Consider the following 19,849-nt stretch of genomic DNA (forward strand, 5'->3'; position numbering starts at 1 on the left):
TCTCTCTGTCTTTAGTTCTGGAATGATAGTTACCAAAATGTGGCTAGTGGTCTCATCCCAGTGGCCTTGACCCTCGCAATAATCATCCAGATTATTGGGAAGGGTGAAGGAAACTTTAAAATTTTACATCTGTGTGTGTGTGTGTGTGTGTGTGTGTGTGTGTGTGTGTGTTTAACAGCCATAGTATTTTGGCATTTAAAATCTATAAAAAGAAAGAGCTTCAAGACCCAAAGGGATGACGTAGTTGTGCAAGATGACGGGTGATGTGGCGGTTACTTTGTGGCTCACCCAGTTGGGAACCCAATAGGGTTGCAGAGGAAGATGTCAGAAGAGGAAGAAGACGGGGCTGTTATGCACTTGGGGTTTTGAGTATCTAGGCGAATGGGACTACTTTTGACAGGAATGAGGAAACTGGAAATACAGGTTGATTTACAGTGTGACTTCTGCTTGGGCCACGTTGAGATGAGAGCAGGATTTCAAAATGGACATGTCCCGAAGGGAAAGCGAGCTGTGAGCCATCAGAGCTGAGAAGTTGGAGGTTTGGAGATCACTGGCATCTGGGGGCAGATGAAGCCAGAAAAGGTGTGAAGTTGGGGGAGGGCAGAGGGGGTGACCTGAGACCACAGAGACTCAGTTTGCCCTGGCGAGTGATCCTGCTGAGCACCGTGCACACTGGGGAGCCAGGAAAAGGTAATTGAGCCGAGTAGCTTGGAGATGGGGAAGGGGCGGGGGAGGGTGTTACAGGGGCCCGAGGTGGGAGGAAATGGATGTCTGTGTAGACCACTCAAGAGAGAAACCTGGGGACTTTGAAGAAGAGAGACAAGAAACAATGGCGGGAAGGATCAAGGGGAGTTTGGTTTTGTTTTTTAAGACAGAGGGGAGTTGTCCTTGTTTGAAGACAGCAGTGAAGTCGAAACCTGGGGAGAAGAAGCTGACCGACGTGGTGCAGAGTGGACTGAATGTCAGGAGGGGTGAGGTCAAACCCCTGGTCAGCTGAGGACCCCGAGAGAAGGTCCGCTCTCCACTCAGGAGGTGGGGATGGACTTGACTCGCTTCAGCGTGGAGATGGGAAGAAGGTGGGGTGCTCCTGCTGAATAGCCTTGGCTTTGGATTTTGGGTGAAAATGTGGAAACTAATTTATCGGTGTTTATTGTTCGGAAAGAGTGAAGTGGATGGGAGCTTCAAAAGGTTGGGATTGGGCTCAGTGTGTCCGAAAGGCACATCCAACGGGCCTAAGGCATCCGCGGTGGTTCAAAGTGTCCGTGCTCTACGGCACTCATTCCTAACCAGCAGTCACCATCAGAACCATCTGGGTGGCTTTGGAAACCCAGGGATGTCCGGGTCCCACCCTTGATCTTTCGGAGTCAGAATTTCCTAAGAAGTCCTCGTCTGGGACTCTTAGGAATTTAAAGATTCCATGTACCGTTCAGGAGCTGCTGGGGATATGCTGGCTGCCTTGAGGAGGAAGCGTGACTTTCCAGAGCATAAATAGCCTTGAGTACTGTGTGAAGGCTCGTCTGAGCATTGGCTCCTTGAGGGACTTGCGAAGTTTTGTGCACTTGGGAATTTCAGTCTCCCCTGGTGATCGGGCAACTTACTATTTCTCAGGCAGAGCCAGCCTTCGTATGTGCGGGTATGCGTCTGTTTACTGTTCTTAGCCTGCCGTGTCTCCTTCCAACTCAACTCCAAGGCGTGTCTGAATACCCCCCGAGTCCTTTTTCTCTGGGTGTTCTTCAGGTTCTCAGGGTGGCCTCTTATGCTCCATATGGTGTTCCCATTTCACTTTTAAATGTAGGAAGAAAACCAGTGTTCTGTTAAGTTTCTTCCTTTCTTGCCCTGACCGATGGAAATGATTCTGTTTCTGCTTACTGCTTTGTATGAATTAATCCAGGAGTCTCCCTCTTAGTGATGTGACTCTCTTTTCTTTCTTCTCGTCTGTGTTGGAGATGGAGGTTGCTGAATCTCTTCTGGTTTTGGACGTTATTTTAAATTTGTAAAAATAGGAATCTGGAACTGTTTTCACAGGAGAAGTGAGAAGGAGAGGGGTGTTCTGCAGGACCCCAGCGCAGAGACTCAACCTGGAGAACACTCCCCATGAAGTGTGCATGGAGGAGCCATTTGGCCGTGTGCAAAAAATATGTTACATATAATTTTGTCATGGGATTTTCAGAATTATCCTAATGACAATCTTATTCCCGTCCTCATTTGGTAGACAAGAGCTAGGAGCTAGGCTCATTGAGATTAGATCACTTGCCCAAGGACACCCAGCTAGCTAGTGGCAGAACTGGTTGTCTCATACCAATGTCTGTGCGCTTTCCCCTGTGGCTGCTTACTACCTTGTTCGTGTCTTCAGAATTAATAAGATGTGCCCACGATAAGAAGGCTAGGCCTTTGAATTAAATGGTTATTGCAAATGGAGTTGCTGGTGTTGAAACATTCCAGACGCCCTAGGAATCCTGTCTTATGTCCTTGGGAGGACTTTATGGTTGATATCTGAAATGAGCAAATTGTGATGGCCAGAGATGTTTCAGAGGAATAAACATAGGTTATTTTTATCCCAAAGATGTTTAAGTTTGAAGTCAGTGTTTCCAAACAACTTGGTAAATAGTTTTATAACCATGTTTACACGTCGCAAGGTTTTGCTTAAAGCTGAATGGCTTCTCCTTTTCTTTCCACATTTCCAAATGTGGAACTCGTTCATTAACTAGAAATCGATCATTGGGAATAACTCTAGTCTCTGTGGTTTTCTTCTCAATTTCTGGTTAGTTTATTTACTTTCAGAAGTCAGTGACTTTTTTCTCATGTGGTTTTCTTAAGTCCCAGACCCGGTTAGAGTTTAAACCCGTTTACATTGTCTGAGATGTGCCTTTGATAGAATATTCTTGTTTGTGCTCCTTCTTCAAGGGCTGCCCCAGGGCCCTGCCTCAAAGCCATGGGAGTTTAGGCTGGTGTCTATGAGTCCTGATTCAGGCCAGTGGCCAGCCGGGGAAGAGCTTGTGCAGTCAACTTATTCCAAACATCAAGCTCTTATGTTTCCACATAGTCCCACTACAGCCTGCCTCCCTCCCTCTCTGTCTTCCCTCCTCCTTTACTTCCCCCTCCCCTCCCCCCCCTCCCCTTCCCTCCCCTTCCCTCCTCTCCCCTCCCCTCCCCTCCTTAGCCTCTCTTTCTGTTTCTCATTCCCTCACCCTGGGTTTTAGGAATGGTGACGAAAATCAGGGCACATGGGTTTTTAAGTGCTTGGGACTGGAGAGTGAGGACAGTCGGAATGGTAGACCAGAAGCACCACTGAAAATGGACTCCCTGCTTGTGCAGCCACTATGGAGAGCAGTATGGAGATTTCTCAGAATCCTAAAAATAGAACTACTCTGTGATCCAGCAATCCCTTTTCCAAGTATATACACAGAGGAAATCAAATCACTATCTGGAAGAGATAACTGCACCCCCATGTTCATTGTGGCGTTATTCATAATAGCCAAGACATGGAAACAACCGAGGTGTCCATTGATGGATGAATGGATAATGATTATGTATATACACACACATATATATATATTCCGCTGTAAAGATACATACAGTGGAATATTATCCCCCCAAAAGAGAAGGAAATCCTGCCATTTGTGACAACATGGATGAATGTTGAGGACACTCTGCTAGGGGAGATGAGTCGGACAAAGACGAATACTGTATGGTCTCACTTATATGCAAATCAAGAAAAGCTGATTTTGTCTTCAATCACATGGAAAATCTTTTGACTCTTGTTCTGGGGACAGGGAGGGGTGTGGTGAAGATAGAGTACCTGTGGGTGCCGAAGCTTCCAGCAAATTCCAGCCCTCTCACCCCCATTTCCTTCCTCCCAATCACTTATTGATGTGAAGCAGCAGGTGAAGGCAGGGAGCCAGGACTGAGCTGGGATGAACTGCCTGGGACGCCTTGGGCAGGTTACCGATCTTTCTCTGTTGGGCACTGTCCTAGGTGCTAGGCTTACAAAGATGAGTAAAACTTCCTCTTTGCCTGTAGAGAACTCAAACTTAGCCAGAATATGGGCCCACAAACAAATAATTACAGACACGTGGGGGCTGCTTACCATCTAGCGATTGAGGCCCGGCCATCAGCCTTGGCTAAGTGAGGAGGGTCCTGCTTTCCAGGGGGGCGTTGCCTTGTCTGCCTTTCTGCCAGGATGGGCTTCTAACCCTGGGTTGCTGCTAGCTAGTCTCTGTCCACTTCTTGTGGATGGCTTCACTGCAGACAGTGTCCCATCCTCCTCCTTTCCCTGCAAGATGACCGTCTGCAGGATGACCGGGGATGCTGTGATCATCAGACCCGGCTTTTGCCGGCCAGGCTGGACTTCCTGTCAGTGCCAGCACCTGAACAGCCCCCTAGCATACCCTCACTGGTGGCCCTCTTCCTGCACATCTTGCTGTGAGTTACTGGCTGGAGACCCCTGGCGTTCCTAAAGTACCTTTCAATTTTAGGGCAAGTAATGGCAAAGGTTTTGGAGCCGGGTGGCAACCCTTTTGGGGAACAGCAATAACTTGGTGGAGTCACAGCTCTTCAGGGTCCTGTTCTTAACTTTGCTAGTTAGTCTAGAGTCTTGATTTTTGTTGGGGTACTTAGACTTGATGGGACTCAGGGATGGACACCAACCAAACAGAATACCTTTTTATCCGTTCACTGTGGCTAATACAATTGATATGCAGGGCAGAAATCCTGATGTTGGGTAGTCATTCCATTCACATCCCATGTAGGAAACTTTTCCTACAAATTGCAAGTATAATCAGAAGTAAAGGGAGTCAGTTGGGTGGGCATCATGGTCATGGTGATTGAGCCATGTTAGTCAGATGGACCCCGTTGCATCATATTTGGTACCTGGGCCACCTAGTTGTGGTACCTGTTCACCCATAGCGTATTCACATACTCAAAAATTTTTTTCTTTTTCTTTTGTTGTTTAATAGAATCCTTGCAGACCTCCCCTTTCTGTAAACACATTATCTTTTCCGGGTAGGTCATAGTACCGTGGATTAAATTATCGTTTATTTTAGTTACATTCCAGCCTCAAGGACAGGGCTGCCTGCCAGATACCTTGAGTGAGAGAGTAATGAAGGGGAGCAGAGGACAGGGAATTCTCTTTGGCTGTAGTCATAGCCTCACCTCTCTGGAGAGGAGCGAATGATAAGGCCAGGGGACTTTCAACGACTGAAGAGTGCTGTATGTCAACTTGTTTTGGTAAATGTCACACCAGTCCTTTCCATTGTGTTTTCGGAGGTTTTCCTCCATCAATGATAACTTATTCATTATGTTCCAGGGTTACAATAACGGTTGGGATGTGAGGGTTCGTTCCATTTTCACCCCTTCCTATGGGCTGTGAATCAATTGAGAAATACTCATAGGTCTCAGGCTGCTGGATATCAGCTTTGATACTGGGAAAGCTAAACTGGAGATGTCAGTATGGCTCTGGGGCTAACGAGAAGCTCCCACAAACCTGGATTGAACTGATCTATCCCAGTGGCAGGTTGAGCAGCTGCCTGGGGGGCTTGCCCCTTGGTGGGAAGAGGAGTGGAAGACTGAGCAGCCTTCGGGAAGGCATCTCAGGAGAGAGTCCAGACTCTGAAGGCACTGCTCCCTCCCTTCTAGGAAGCAAGGGTCCCCCTAGTGTCAATCATACCCTCCCTTGGGCAGACTGAGTGAGGGGAGGAGAAAATGGAGAGGGTTTCTGCCCAGTGTTCTAGCAAGGAAAAGTCTTTGATTATGAGTGGGCCCAGGGGGAAAGGTTATTGGCCTGGAAAGGTTTGAATAACCTTTGGTTTGAGTAAATACTCAAATTCTTGTAGCAACCCTAAAAGTAGGTCGATACTACCGTTTTATGACTGAGGAATTGGAGTAATTTGTTCAGGGTCACCCAGGTCTGTGGAAGAGAGCAGGGACTTAAATCCACGTCCCCCTGACTTAAAATCTAGGCTATATCCTATCACACCAACTTGTTTATGAGAAGTTGTGTGTGCTGCTATCCCTTCCTTAAATTCACTGTGGCTGTAAAATAATCTCCTAGTAATCCAAGGCACGAGATGGTAAATATCTGTACCTGTGCCCTTTAATTGTGCTCTACATGCACAGTGTCCTCTTAGCATGACTGCTTCTTTAACTTCTCATTCCCATGCAGATATGAGCTCTCTCTGATGCTCATAAGGTTTGTGTCTCCCATGTGTGAGGATCAGCGATGCCTCTTGCTTGAGTTGTCTGTTGGCCTCGCTTCACCCCTTTCTCAAGAAGGCGGGGGCCAAGGCACTTGCTGTTTTCCTACCAAGTGTAGCATGTAGCACAATGCCTGGACCCACACAAGCTCTGTGGGATTATTTGTTCAATTGAATAAGTGTCTGGATCCACTTCAGCGTGCAAGAGAGGAGGACTAGATGGAGAGAGAAGGCCAGAAAGAGAAAGTAGAATTAAGTGGGGCGGGAAGAAGGAGAGGACAGAAGGGAGGCGATAAGAAATACATTTTATTTAGTTATTTATTATTGTTTTTTTTTTTTAGAGAGAGAGAACACAAGCAGGGGAGAGGGGCGGAGAGAGGAGAGAGAGAGAGAGAGAGAGAGAGTGAGAATCTCAAGCAGTTTCCATATTCAGCACAGAGCCAGATGTGGGGCTTGATCCCATGACCCTGGGATTATGATCTGAGCCAAAATCAAGAGTTGGATGCTCAACCGACTGAGCCATCTGGGTGCCCCAGGAAAATACATTTTAAAAAGAAGAGGAAAGGAGAGGTTGCATGGTGGGCATTTGACATGGGCCAGGATATTATGCCTCCTCTAGCTGAGACCTCTAGTCCTCTCCCTTTTTGGAGGCTCTGACAACACTTGTCTTTGGCGGAACTTGAGGAAGACGTCACCACAGCAGTGGCCAGGGAGGCCTCTTTTGTCGCCAGAGTATCACTCATAATTCATCTGCAGCAGCCACCCATCTGGGAAATGCCCTCAACAGGCAAGTACTTTGACGGCTGACAAGTAGGCAAGAGGCAAGGTTAATAAATCCACCTGGTTTCTATTTTTAGCATGCTGTTAGCACTGCCTAAAGCTGATTGGCCCAAGGTAATCATTTGCTACTTTATTCTCTTTTAATTATAGGTCTTGTTAAACTCAGTTTTGACTACATTAAACTTTAATTCTTAAATTTTAAGTTCCAGATATTTTATCGTTTTTGGTGTACCTGTAAGTGGGATTGTTTTCATAATTTCTCTTTCTGCTGTTTCATTATTAGCATGTAGGAGTGTGACAGATTTCTGTACATTGATTTCATATCTTGTGATCTTACTGAGTTCATTTATCAATTCTAATAGTTTTTTGGTGGAGTCTTTAGGGTTTTCTATATATAATAGCATGTCATTTGCAAATAGTGACCGTTTTACATCTTCCTTACCAGTCTGGATGCCTTTTATTTCTTTCTGTTGTCTGATTGCCATGGTTAGGACTTCCAACACCATGTTGAGTAAAAGTGGTTCCTGATGTCAGAGGAAAGACTCAGTTTTTCACCATTGAGTATGATGTTTGCTGTGGGTTTTTCATGTATGGCTTTTATTATGTTGAGATAAGTTCTCTCTAAACCTACTTTGGGCAGGAGCTTTGTCAAATGCTGTTTGTGAATCTATTAGAGTGATTGATAAATGGCTTTTATCCCTTCTCTTATTGATGTGATCTATCACGTTGATTGTTTTGCAAATATTAAACCATCCTTGTATCCCAGGAACAAATTCCACTTGATTGTGGTGTATGGTTTTTTAAAATGCATTGTTGGATTTGGTTTCCTGATATCTTATTGAGGATTTTTGTATCTATATTTATGAGAGATACTGTCCTGTAGTTCTCTTTTTTTGTGTGGTGTCTTTGTCTAGTTTTGGTATTAGGGTAATGTTGGCCTCATAAAATCAATTTGGGAGTTTTCTTTCCTCTTTTATTTTTTGGAACAGTTTGAGAAGAATAAGTATTTACTCTTTAAATGTTTAGTAAAATTTACCTGTGAAGCCATTTGGTCCTGGACTTTTGTATTTTGGGAGTTTTTTTGATAACTGACTCAATTTCATTACTGGCAATTAGTATGTTAGAATTTTCTATTCTTCCTGCTTTAGTTTTGGTAGGTTATATGTTTCTAGGAATTTATCCATTTCTTCTGAGTTGTCCAATTTGTTGGTATATAGGTTTTCATAATATTCTGTTACATTTGTTTGTATTTCTGTGGTGTTGGTTGTTATTTCTTCTCTTTCATTAGCAGTTTTGTTTATTTGGGTCCTCTGTTGTGCGCAGTCTCTCTCTCTCTCTCTTTTGATGAGTCTGGATAGAGATTTATCAATTTTGTTGATCTTTTCCAAGAACCATCTCCTGGTTTCATCGATCTACTCTGTTATTTTTTTAGTTTCTGTATCATTTCTTTCTGTTCTGATCTTTACTTTTTCCTTCCTTTTGCCAGGCTTGGTTTTGTTTATTCTTTTTGTAGCTCCTTTAGATGTAAGGTTGTTTATTTGAGATTTTTCTTGCTTCTTGAGGTAGGCCTGTATTGCTATAAACTTCCCTCTTAGAACCACTTTTGCTGCATCCCAAAGATTTTGGACTGGTGTGTTTTGATTTTCATTTGTTTCCATGTAATTTTTTATTTCTTCTGTGATTTCTTGGTTGACCCATCCATTGTTTAGTAGCATATTATTTAACCTCCGTGTATTTGTGCTCTTTCCAGAATTTTTCTTGGGGTTGATTTCTAGTTTTATAGCATTATGGTCAGAAAAGATACATAGGAATAAGCCAAAGAGGTGAAAGGTGTCTACTCTGAAAACTATAAAACACTGATGTAAAAAATTCAAGATGATGCAAAGAAATGGAAAGATATTCCATGTTCATGGTTTGGAAGAACAAATATTGTTAAAATGTCTATACTACTCAAAGCAGCCTACACATTTAATGGAATCCCTATCAAAATACCAACAGCATTCTTCACAGAACTAGAACAAGCAATCCGAAACTTTGTGTGGAATGAAAAAAGACCTTGAAAGACCTTCAAGCAATCTTGAAAAAGAAAAACACAACTGGAGGTATCACAATTCCAGATTTCAAGTTGTATTACAAAATGGTAGTAATTAAAACAGTGTGGTACTGTCATAAAAATGGACACATAAATTAATGGAATAATTAATTTATGTGCCTGGGTGGCTCAGTCAGTTGAGCATCTGACTCTTGATTTCAGCTCAGGTCATGATCCCAGGGTCGTGGGATTGTGCGCTGGGCTCCGCACTAAGTGTGTAGCCTGCTTCAGATTCTCTCTCTCCCTCTGCCCTTCTTCTCTGCTTGCTGTCTCTAAAAAAACAAAAAAAACAAAAAACAAGTGACATATATATAATGGAATGTTACGTAGCCATAAAAAAGAATGAAATCTTGCCATTTGCAACAACATGTATGGAGCTAGAGAGTATTCTGCTCAGTGAAATAAGTCAGTCAGAGAAAGACAAATACCCTATGATTTCCCTCTTAGGTAGAATTTAAGAAACAAAACAAATGAGCAAAGGAAAAAAAAAAAGAGACAAACCAAGAAACAGACTCTTAACTCTAGAGAACAAACTGATGGTTACCAGAGGGGAGGTGGGTAGGGGGATGGATGAAATAGGGGATGGGGAGTAAAGAGTACACTTATCATGATGAGAGACAACAACCACCACAACCACAAAAAAACAAAACCAAAAAAAAACCCAAAAAAACCCTCACTTGCAAGCCACCAGGGATTCTGGGACTTTTGAGCATTAGCTCCCCATTCTCCTGGGTGGTGCCATACCAATAAATTACCTTTCTTCACTGCAAAAAAAAAAAAAAAAAAAAAAAAAGTTCTAATGAAGCCTTTCTATACCTCTAATTTGAAAACCTTTTACGAGTTTACATAAGAGATGCCATTTATTAAGTGAAGTTTTCATTAAATTCACTTGTCCATGGATATACTCTATGTTTTGAAATGGAAAAAAAAAACAACCCAAATAATTGGTATTTGTTAAATGGTAGGAGGGAGAGTGGGTGCCATATTTACAGGCCAGAAATTCACACCATGTTTAAGGCAATTCAGGGTGGAATTTTGTTGGCAGATACACCAAGTACAGACAACTCTTGAGTTTAGTTAGCAAAAAAACTAGAGAAGCCGATTCTGTGACGGTGGGAGAGTGGGGTGTACACAATCCACAGCCAGTGGTGTTCATTGGAGCAGGAAGAGGTTAGGGAGCCGCCCCTGAGGTGTGTCTGAGAGTGTGTGCTGGGGTGTCTCAGAGAGATGGTGGGAGTGAACAAAGATGGAATATTGCAGAGCCGTGTGGGGAATGATGGACAGGTCATCTGGGGAGACCAAGGGTAGTGGGATGTGGTTGGGAGAGGACTATGGGGGAAAACTGAAGTGGGTTGGAGGACATCAGTTTACCTTGGAGGTTTGTTGAAACAGCCCAAGGAGTGTGTTTTCTGGGCAACGCAGAGGTCAACTGGGTAAGGCTCCTTTGTTCAAGGAGGACACAGTCTACTAGCAGAGATGACCTGTCCACACATACTTTGGCCACAACACACGCCGTGGTGGGTGCAGTTGGCCAGCATGAGCCGATTGCCGTGGCTGCCAGAGGGAGGGTGAGATCCTATATCTATCTATGTCTATATCTGTATCTCTATCTGTATCTATATCTATATCTGTATCTATATCTATATATCTATAATAATTTTTTTTTAATCCAACTCTTGGCAGGTGCCTTTTACCAACTGGACACCCAGTGTATGTTTGGTGAGCTGAACTTGGAGGAAGAGTGGCTGGTGGGGTAACCTTGCACCACCCAGTACCATTTGTGAATTTCCCATGCTGTCTTGTGTGGTTACCAATGAGTTCACATGAAGTAAATCAGTTAATCGTTAGCTGGCAGGTGCCAATCTGCCTGCTCTCTTTGGCTAAGTCATTTGGTCACAGCCAAGGCATTATTAATGTTTATAAGAATTTCTGAGTTAGATCCAAAAAAAAAAAAAAAATGAGTTTCTGAGTTAGAAGGGAACTCATGGATCATTGATATGACTTCCCGATGGCACCAGTTAGAAACCTTATTAGGTCCTCAGTGATGACAGGAGTTGCCTGATGTTCCACAGGTAACAGATGTTGCTGTATCCCACGTTGAACCTGTCACAGAGCTAGGCAGCGTTCAGCCCAGGGTTGGGGAATGGACAGCCTGACTCTGATGCCAGGTGCACTTGGAAGGGCCATCACATCTAAAATGACTGTTAAGTTTTAAATACTTACTTCCCAGAATTCTGTGATGCTTTTCTAACCCTGGTGTGTTTTTGTGGCATTAGCTACTTGCTAAAGATTGCAGCGATGGACTCTTCATAGTAGTAGGTAGCCAGAGCAAGACCAGCTTTTTCTCTAGAGGCAGATGGTGTCATTTGCGGTGGCCTAGAAGTCGATTCATCGAATAAGCAAGTCATGACTGTGTGCACGTTATGTACAGATTTTAGGAACTTCCCTGTTTCATTATGCGTGGGTACCCTTCAGCCTCCTCTTCCCCATAGAATTTATACCCTCGAGAACTGGTGGCAACAGGCATTAACTTCTGCCTTGTAGTGTGGAATGGTGCAATTCACATGGGAAACAGAACAGAAAAACCACAACAGGTGAAAGGAAGTGGCATCTTGGCTTAATGGGGTTGCAAAGTGAGTAGATTGCCTTTTTAAAGTTTACACCATTGCAAAAACTAAAGTATATACTCTATAGGACTGGGAGGTTATACATAAAACCCAAAGGACATTTCCCTCCATATTGAGATAGAATCCCTTTAATCCTTAACTGTGTGCTCGCAGGACATGAGTCTCCTGAGTGGCACTCCATGCCAGCTAATCTGCCCAGCTGTCATTCTTGCCATCAGGGACTTAGAGAATCTGGGATCAGAGGGAAGGGAAGGAGGGAAGTGAGGTGGCATGGTAGAGGTGGGGGGAGGTCAGTTGCACTTGGAGGGAACAATACAAAAATGAGAAAAGTTTTAGCGATAGCAGGCATTTTAGGGTAATTAGAAACATTTGCCAAGTTTTGTGAAAAACCATTGTGGTTCCTTTATTGTCCATATCTACATAGCGTGGTGGATTTTTTTAAATAGATGTATTTGGGAGCTTCTGGGTGGCTCAGTCTCTTAAGCATCCGACTTCAGCTCAGGTCATGGTTGGTGAGTTCAAGCCCCGCGTCGGGCTCTGTGCTGACAGCTCGGAGCCTGGAGCCTGCTTGGGATTCTGTGTCTCCCTCTCTCTCTCCCCCTCCCCCACTCATGCTCTGTCTCTTTCTCCTCAAAATAAACAAACATTAACAAAGAAATTCAAGTAGATGTATTGGTTATTAGAGTATCCCAAGGCAGGGATACTGTTTGCCACTTAAAATAATGAAGCGGGAGAAAATATTTAAGTTCCTGAAGTTCAGAGGCCAGCCGCCCTGGAGAAAGGTGACTTTTTAATTGTTGAAACACCAGCTGTTAGGGTCTTTATTAGTGTTTTCATCTGGATGGTGACTGTGGGCAGGTAATTCTTGATGGCAGGTTAGACGGTTAAAAACCGTCTTTTTTAGTGTTTCTAATATGTATGAAATAACTTGGTTAAACTGTCCAGTTCAGCCCGTCTTTAAAATTAGTAATTATGAGGCCAGGCCTCCTTATCATCTTTGAAATGGAGTAAAAGCTCTCATGTCCTTCGGGTTGTATTTTCTGTTTAAATCCTCACCTTTGAAAAAATTACCTGTTTCTAAAAAAATAAATAAAGCTATTTCTAAAGTAAAAATAATTAATAATAAGCCCTTAGTCCTTAGATAGCTTTTGTCAGAGCTATTCTAAATATTGATTTTTACATATATTAATTCATTAAAACCTCACAATTACCCTAAGTGGTAGGGTTATGTCTATTACGTAGATAACGATGGTGTGTGAGTCCAAAATTTGGATCTGAACAGACCCTTGGCTGTGCTTTCTACCACAGTACTGCAGCATATATTTGAAAAAAATTTTTACTTAACAGCAATTTTTTTAATGTTTATTTATACTTGAGAGAGAGAGAGCGAGTGTGATTGGGGGAGGGTCAGAGAGAGGGAGACACAGAATCTAAAGCAGGCTCCAGGCCCCAAGCAGTCAGCACAGAGCCCGAGGCGGGGCTTGAGCCCATGAACCGTGAGATGATGACCTGAGCCGAAGGTGGACGTTGAACCAGCTGAGCCACCCAGGTGCCCCAACACTGCAGCGTATTAATCCTAAAACAAAACCAAAAACTCACATGCCCTCACAACCCAGCTCCAAAGAACTCTTTGCAGACAACCCTTACAGGGCTGTAGGGCTGCTTAAAATGTGTTGCAAGTGAATATGTATTTTCCAGCAGGTAGTATTTTTTTCTAGACTTTCTTTTATAAAGGAAAATAAAAATTTCATGGAAGAGCCTAAACTTAAAATTCTCCACTTAAGAGGAACCAAACAGTGTCTTGTGCTAAAGATAGCTTCTCGCCTTGGGCCTTTCTCACTGTATTACTTTCATTAATTAAGGAAAAGTGTTTTGGGGCCTCTTAAAGGGGACTAGCTGTTAGGGGAGGGGACAGTGTTTTGATACTCTGTTTACCCTGCTTGCGTATGGAAGTCTTCATTCTGTGTTTCAGAACTTAAGGACAGTGGTTTTGCTATAACTCTTTCGACTGTCTTAGTAAATAATCTATCCAGGGTGAATTAATTTGCCTCTCTTGGATATTACCACCTCTTTTCTGCCATGCACCCATCATGTCAGACAGGAAAATGGAAATTCAAGGAATTTTATTTTATTTTAATTTTTTAAAGTTTATTTATTTGGAGAGAGAGAGAGTGCGTGCAAGCAGGGGGAGGGACAGAGAGACAGGAGAGACAGGATCCCAAGCAGGCTCTACACTGTCAGCAAGGAGCCTGACGTGGGGCTTGATCCCACCAACTGTGAGATCGTGACCTGAGCCGAGATCAAGAGTCAGATGTTTAACTGACTGAGCCTCCCCAGCACCCTCGATCTTATTTTTATTCTGTGTGGGTCCTGTGAGTGGAACTGTTTGCAGGTACCCGTGATTTCTTGAAGCTACTCACGAGAAGGAGCTCTTCCTTCCTGAGCCCGATTCACCCGGCTGCCCACAGCAGTGTAGTTGTGCTGTGCGTGAGTCCAGCCACAGCAGTGGCTGTCTGGAGTGTCTATAGATCGGTGGCCTGGGCACCGGGCGCCTGATACTTTATTTTCCCCACTTCCCCCTCTGGTGTCTTCGTTTGTCTCCACACATACCCACCAGCTTTGCACTGTGTCCTGAAGGTCACCTTTTATCTGCGACAAGAGCAAGTGTAACCCCACCACCTGGAGGACGTGGTCCCCTGACATCCAGGTGTGCTGCACATACATATACGTATTCCTTGGATCACGATGGATCTGGAATGTACCATAAGAGTTGCAGTTAGTGCCATCACAGATTTGTTCAGTTAGTGTGCTAGCATTTTTTAAAATGTATTTTTTTAACATTTATTGTTGAGAGAGAGAGAGAGAGAGAGAGACAGAGCTCAAGTGGGAGAGGGGCAGAGAGAGAGGGAGACACAGAATCCAAAGCGGGCTCCAGGCTCTGAGCTGTCAGCACAGAGCTCGACGCAGGGCTCGAACCCATGAACCACGAGATCATGACCTGAGCCGAAGTCGGACGCTTAACTGACTGAGCCACCCACACGCCCCAGTGTGTTATCATTTTTAAAGGTTCCTTCAAACCCTGTATTTTATGTAAAACATATAAACCTTTACAGAAAACCCAACAGTTACTATTAGTCGTGCTTTTCATCAGAGTTCATAGAGGCCCCAGTAATGGCTGGCTCAGGGTCATCGGGGTCAGCCAGGCAGCCTCTGGAGCTTGGCCCACGGGATGAGGAAGGCAGCGGCTTCACCTCTGTCTGGCCCACGCTGTGTTTGCGGCGGGCTGTCCCTTGGGCGTTGAGAAGAGGTGGGTGGAATGGTAAGAGCACCAGGGTAGAATCGTCTTGGCTTTTCAACTCTAGAGGAAAAAAAAAAAAGAAATCAAACAGTCTTCCAGTCAGTAAAGCCTGGATATAATTTTGCCGTTACCCAAATAGCACATGACCTACCGTAAAGCAGCAGGAACTGGCTGGGATCGTTCTTTGGAGCCCCCAGTTGTGGGTGCCACTGAGCGACGCCTGTTGCAGCTGAGCAGCCCCCCTTTCTCCCTTAGATTCATTTCCGTTTTCTTCTTTATGTATTTTTCCATTCACGTATTCTACAGAGATTAAATACTTACGTGCCAGGCACTGTACTGGGTGCCAGGATCCAAGGGGTAACAAGGCAGTAGATTTCTGTCCACGAGACCCTCACATTCTATTGGAAGAACAATTAGAGATTTTGGTCAAGAGTTTCAATTGTTCCGTCGATTCTGGTATCTCATCTGAGTTCTGTAGTGGCATTGTAAGAAGCGACTGTTACGGTATCCTTTGTGTCTTTTCCCTTCTTATTTATTTCCCTTCCCCAGCATTTTTGTCTTTATCATTTCTCTGTATTTTAAACCCAGGATTTCCAAAATATTTACTGGCACTGCCTAGCTCTGTGCAGAGTACTCAGACTTCAACAGTTGTCTGATCTCTGGTCTGTCTCTTTCTAAGTCAAGCAGAGTTTTAAATCTCCTTCGTGTCCTCCTGTTTGTGAACAGCCAAATGTATTTTGACTCTATTTCAGGTATTTTCCAAAACCAGTCATTAATCATTTCGGGTGACATGTTTCCGTTAAGTCATAGTATGTTGTAAAAACCTATTTCAATCTCTGTGATTATTTTATGGAATTTTAAGATTTAAATTTTAGATTAACTTTCAGAAGTATTTTGCTTCTGTGGGAGCCGACGTCTAGAAAATACTAGCTTTCTATACTCAGAGACTCTAAAGTTCCAATTTTGTGTGACATGGAGAGGAACGTGCCTTTTCTTCAGAGTCCCTCTGAGGATGCTAAACCGTGTTCATATATTTCTGTCCTTTTTGCCTGCCCCCTCCTATGTTTTTATGTATCTTTTTATGTTGAAATGTTTGTTTAATACACTACTGATGATCTGTATGCATATATCAAGGTCATATATGCCTATGTGTATTTTACACTTAGGTGTTTACAGGACTTTTTATTGTCATTTGCCTTTGACTTTTTTTGGAACTGAAACTTAGGCGCAGAGGGCACTTGCTAACTAAGATTTAGAAAGGTGAAAAGGCTGACTTCATGTTCTGTTTGGTAGTAAGAGCAAAAGTTGAGAAGGCAAGGCCATAGACATTTCTTCGATTTTCGTAGGTAGAACAGCCATCTTTAGGAATCAGTTTTTCATAGTAGTTGAGACCACAGCGTATTTATTATCTGCTCTTTTGTTTTTCTTGTGTTAAAGAATATAAAAGAGTTTCCTGCTGTTGGTGATGCTGCTGGGTTTGGATTAAGAGGTTTAACTGCATTGTTTCCCATTGCAGTTGGGGGTGAAGGTTAGATTTGGGAGAGACCATCGGGTGTGGATTGTATCAATCACGTCTAAATCATTGTACATGAAATAACTTCGATTATTTAAAGAAGTAACACTTGAAACTCTTGAGGGCTCCAAAACAGTCTGTTCTTGCATCTGAAAATGTCTTTCAGTAAACATTTTCTGAATGCCTAGCAGAGGTCTGAAACTATGTTCCTTATAGAATAAAGAGTAAACATAGTCTCTAGAGCCTTCTCTTACCTCTTCTCTGCCCTGCCTTTCTTTATCCACCTTTTCTTATTCTCCTGACATGCTGACCACTTAACCCCTTGCCCTTAGCATGCCATTCATTCATTCATTCATTGCACTATAGAGAACCTAATATATATAGCAGGCGCTGTGTGTACATTGATCAAAAGGATAGATGTGGCCTTCTTGAAGCTATTGGTCCAGTAATAACAGAGCATGAGGAGTGATGTGATTGCAGAAGCTGAAGGTGCCGTGGGAGTAGCAGAAGGGAAGGCTTTCTGGAGGAGGTGACCTCTAAGCTGAGATCCGAAGGACTGAGGGAGAGTTGGGCAAGGTCAGAGGCAGGGAGATTAGTAAATGGCTGTTGAAGTTGTCCAGGTGAAATGAATGGTAGTCTGAATTAAGGTGGATGTGGAGAGGGGAACGAATGGATTAAAGATAGATTTAGGAGGTAGAATTAATAGAGTGAGGAGATTGATTCTATTTGGAGGGTATGTAAGAGAGAGGTGGAGTTCTCTGGTTTCTGGCCTGAACAGTTGGGTGGTTGAAAGGTCCCACCCTTTGATCAGAGACCTAGCAAGAGGAATTGATGGAGGGGGCAGGTGATGAACTCTGTTGGGAGCTTACGGAAATTTAGGTGTTTGTGGCTTATCTAAGTGTTGATTCCAGTAGGCGTGGGGTGTCTGTCTGTGATTTCAGGGGGGCACATCTGGGCTGGAGAAAAAGATTTGGAAGTCATCAGCTGGTGTTGGAGGCACAGGAATGAGAGAGGCCCCTTGGCATATAATGTGGCGTGAGAAGAAAAGCTGGCCTGGGATGGCCCCCCGAAGGGCACCATTTTAGCAGGAATGGGCAACAGGGGAGCAGCTCTCAGGAAGGAGGTAAGGAGTGATCAGAAAGGTACAGACAACCAAGAGAATGTGGTGGTAGGGAGTCAAGAAGAAAGAGCATAGAGGGGCGTGTGGGTGGCTCAGTTCAGCTCAGGTCATGACTTCAGCTCAGGTCATAATCTTGTGGTTTGTGGGTTCGAGCCCCATGTCATGCTCTGTGCTGACAGCTCAGAGCCTGGAGCCTCCTTCAGATTCTGTGTCTCCCTCTCTCTCTGCCCCTCCCCAGCTTGCACTCTGTCTCTCTGTCTCTCAAAAATAAATAAACGTTGAAAAAAATCAAAAATAAATAAAAAAAGAAGAAAGGCCATAAAGTACAAGTGCCAAATGTACTCCAGGTAGACAAAGACTGGATGTGGTTCCTTGGCTTTGACAAACAAGGACATGGTGGTGACTTGGGCAAGCAGTTGTGGAGTGTTAGGGATATGGCATGGTTTACGGCATGATGGGGAGGTTACAATTGGAGGGTGATTTTAGGGATTCTTTGGAGTTTAATTTTTATTTTTTTTCAACGTTTTTTTTTTTTTTTTTTTAATTTTTATTTTTGGGACAGAGAGAGACAGAGCATGAACGGGGGAGGGGCAGAGAGAGAGGGAGACACAGAATCGGAAACAGGCTCCAGGCTCCGAGCTGTCAGCACAGAGCCTGACGCGGGGCTCGAACTCACGGACCGCGAGATGGTGACCTGGCTAAAGTCGGCCGCTTAACCGACTGCGCCACCCAGGCGCCCCGAGGAGTTTAATTTTTAAAATAAATTCCCTTTCCCCTCCTTTACTTCTATGAATGTATAGGTGGAAGAATTAATAGGCACCAAAGAAAAGCTTGCTGACTGGTTGAAAAACATTTTTTAACCTACAGCTGGCGATTTGTTTCCTACCTTTGAAAACTGTGTATAGTTTGCTGTTGAGTAGGCTAAGGTATTGCTGTTGTTTTTTAAATAGGATGCATGGTTTCTTTGACTCTCAGTCCACATTGGAGTTTCCCTTTTGTTACAAACACATATTCTAGAGAAGATGATTACATAATAGGAGCTGAAAATAGCTTCATTCCTAGGGGCCAGGCAAAATCACAGATTTTCCTCTTATCATGGTCCCCCCGTTATACAAGGGCCAGTAGCCCTTGCGGCTCTCCACTCTTGGAATTGTGATATCTGTGTTGTATCCCCTGTGGCCCCACAAGGTCTCTGTTTTGTAAAAGGTAAATGGTGATGCCTTCTATTTTCGGTGTAAACTAAATGAAAAAAATTAATTCTGTCGTGCAACTTTGGAGAATTGCATAACACACTCAGATAATTGGTCACACCCTAGGGTATTGCATAAGAAAATACATACAGTCCTGGTTCTGCATTTTCCATTGTCCCCATAGATCTCGCTCAGACTAGCATCTTAAATAGCCAGTAGTATTATGGGTGACAGCAAAATGTCCATGTCTATGGAGGGTATCGTCTTTAGAGTGGTAAAGTTGTTACTTAAAGTCCACCAGGAAAGAAGTTGTGCAAGTCAGATTTTTGTGTGTGTGTGTAGGAGGCAACATAGGTTGTTGGGGAGAGAGGCAAGTTGGGAATCTGTTTCCTTCTCTCGCGTTAAATAACCTTATTTAACCTCCCCACTTTGCCCACTGGGAAAACACTGATGCTATTTGTACTTACTGCCTCCTTAGTGACGTGAAACAACCAAATGCAACATGTGCGTGTACGCGTGCATGCGTGTGGGTACAGTTACTGTTTTCTAAGAGAGGTGACACGATGCTATCCTATGATTGACTCATGCTCCATGCTGATTGGGCTTATGTCTCTTAATTCTATTTTAAATGTATGCCTAAGAATTTTAAAATAAATAATGAGATTTGAAAAAAATGTAAATTTGATTCTTTATTTTTGAGAGAGAGAGAGAGAGAGAGAGATTGAGAGAGAGAGAGAGACAGACAGAGCATGAGCAGGGGTGGGGCAGAGAGAGAGGGAGACACAGAATCCGAAGCAGGCTCCAGGCTCCAAGCTGTCAGCACAGGGCCTGATGCGGGGCTGGAACCCACGAACTGTGAGATCGTGACCTGAGCCCAAGTTGGATGTTTAACTGACTGAACCACCCAGGCACCCCAAAAGAATGGGCTAATTGTGTTTTTCATCTGGGAAAGGTCTTTGACTATATAGGAGCATATTATGCATTTCATAGGCCATCAGTGATTTTTTGGGTGGGGGTGTATTATCATTTATATGCTTT

The 19,849-nt window shown here is 43.7% G+C and overlaps 1 protein-coding gene across 6 annotated transcripts in view; it reads left to right on the forward strand.

Moving 5' to 3' along the window:
* Positions 1 to 19,849, forward strand: part of MBOAT1 (membrane bound O-acyltransferase domain containing 1) — a 107,398-nt gene that overhangs the window by 21,915 nt on the left and 65,634 nt on the right. For 3 of the 6 annotated variants that reach the window (XM_058732878.1, XM_058732875.1, XM_058732870.1), the window contains exon 2: positions 10,747 to 10,782. The exons of 2 other annotated variants lie outside the window; for them this stretch is intronic. In XM_058732878.1, the coding sequence (XP_058588861.1) occupies positions 10,747 to 10,782 (36 nt within the window). Of the gene's footprint in view, positions 1 to 887; positions 1,033 to 10,746; positions 10,783 to 19,849 lie in introns of those variants that run through there. One more of the 6 variants, XM_058732876.1, reaches the window with a different exon arrangement.

The sequence above is a fragment of the Neofelis nebulosa genome, chromosome 6, assembly GCF_028018385.1.
Source record: "Neofelis nebulosa isolate mNeoNeb1 chromosome 6, mNeoNeb1.pri, whole genome shotgun sequence".
NCBI lineage: Eukaryota > Metazoa > Chordata > Mammalia > Carnivora > Felidae > Neofelis > Neofelis nebulosa.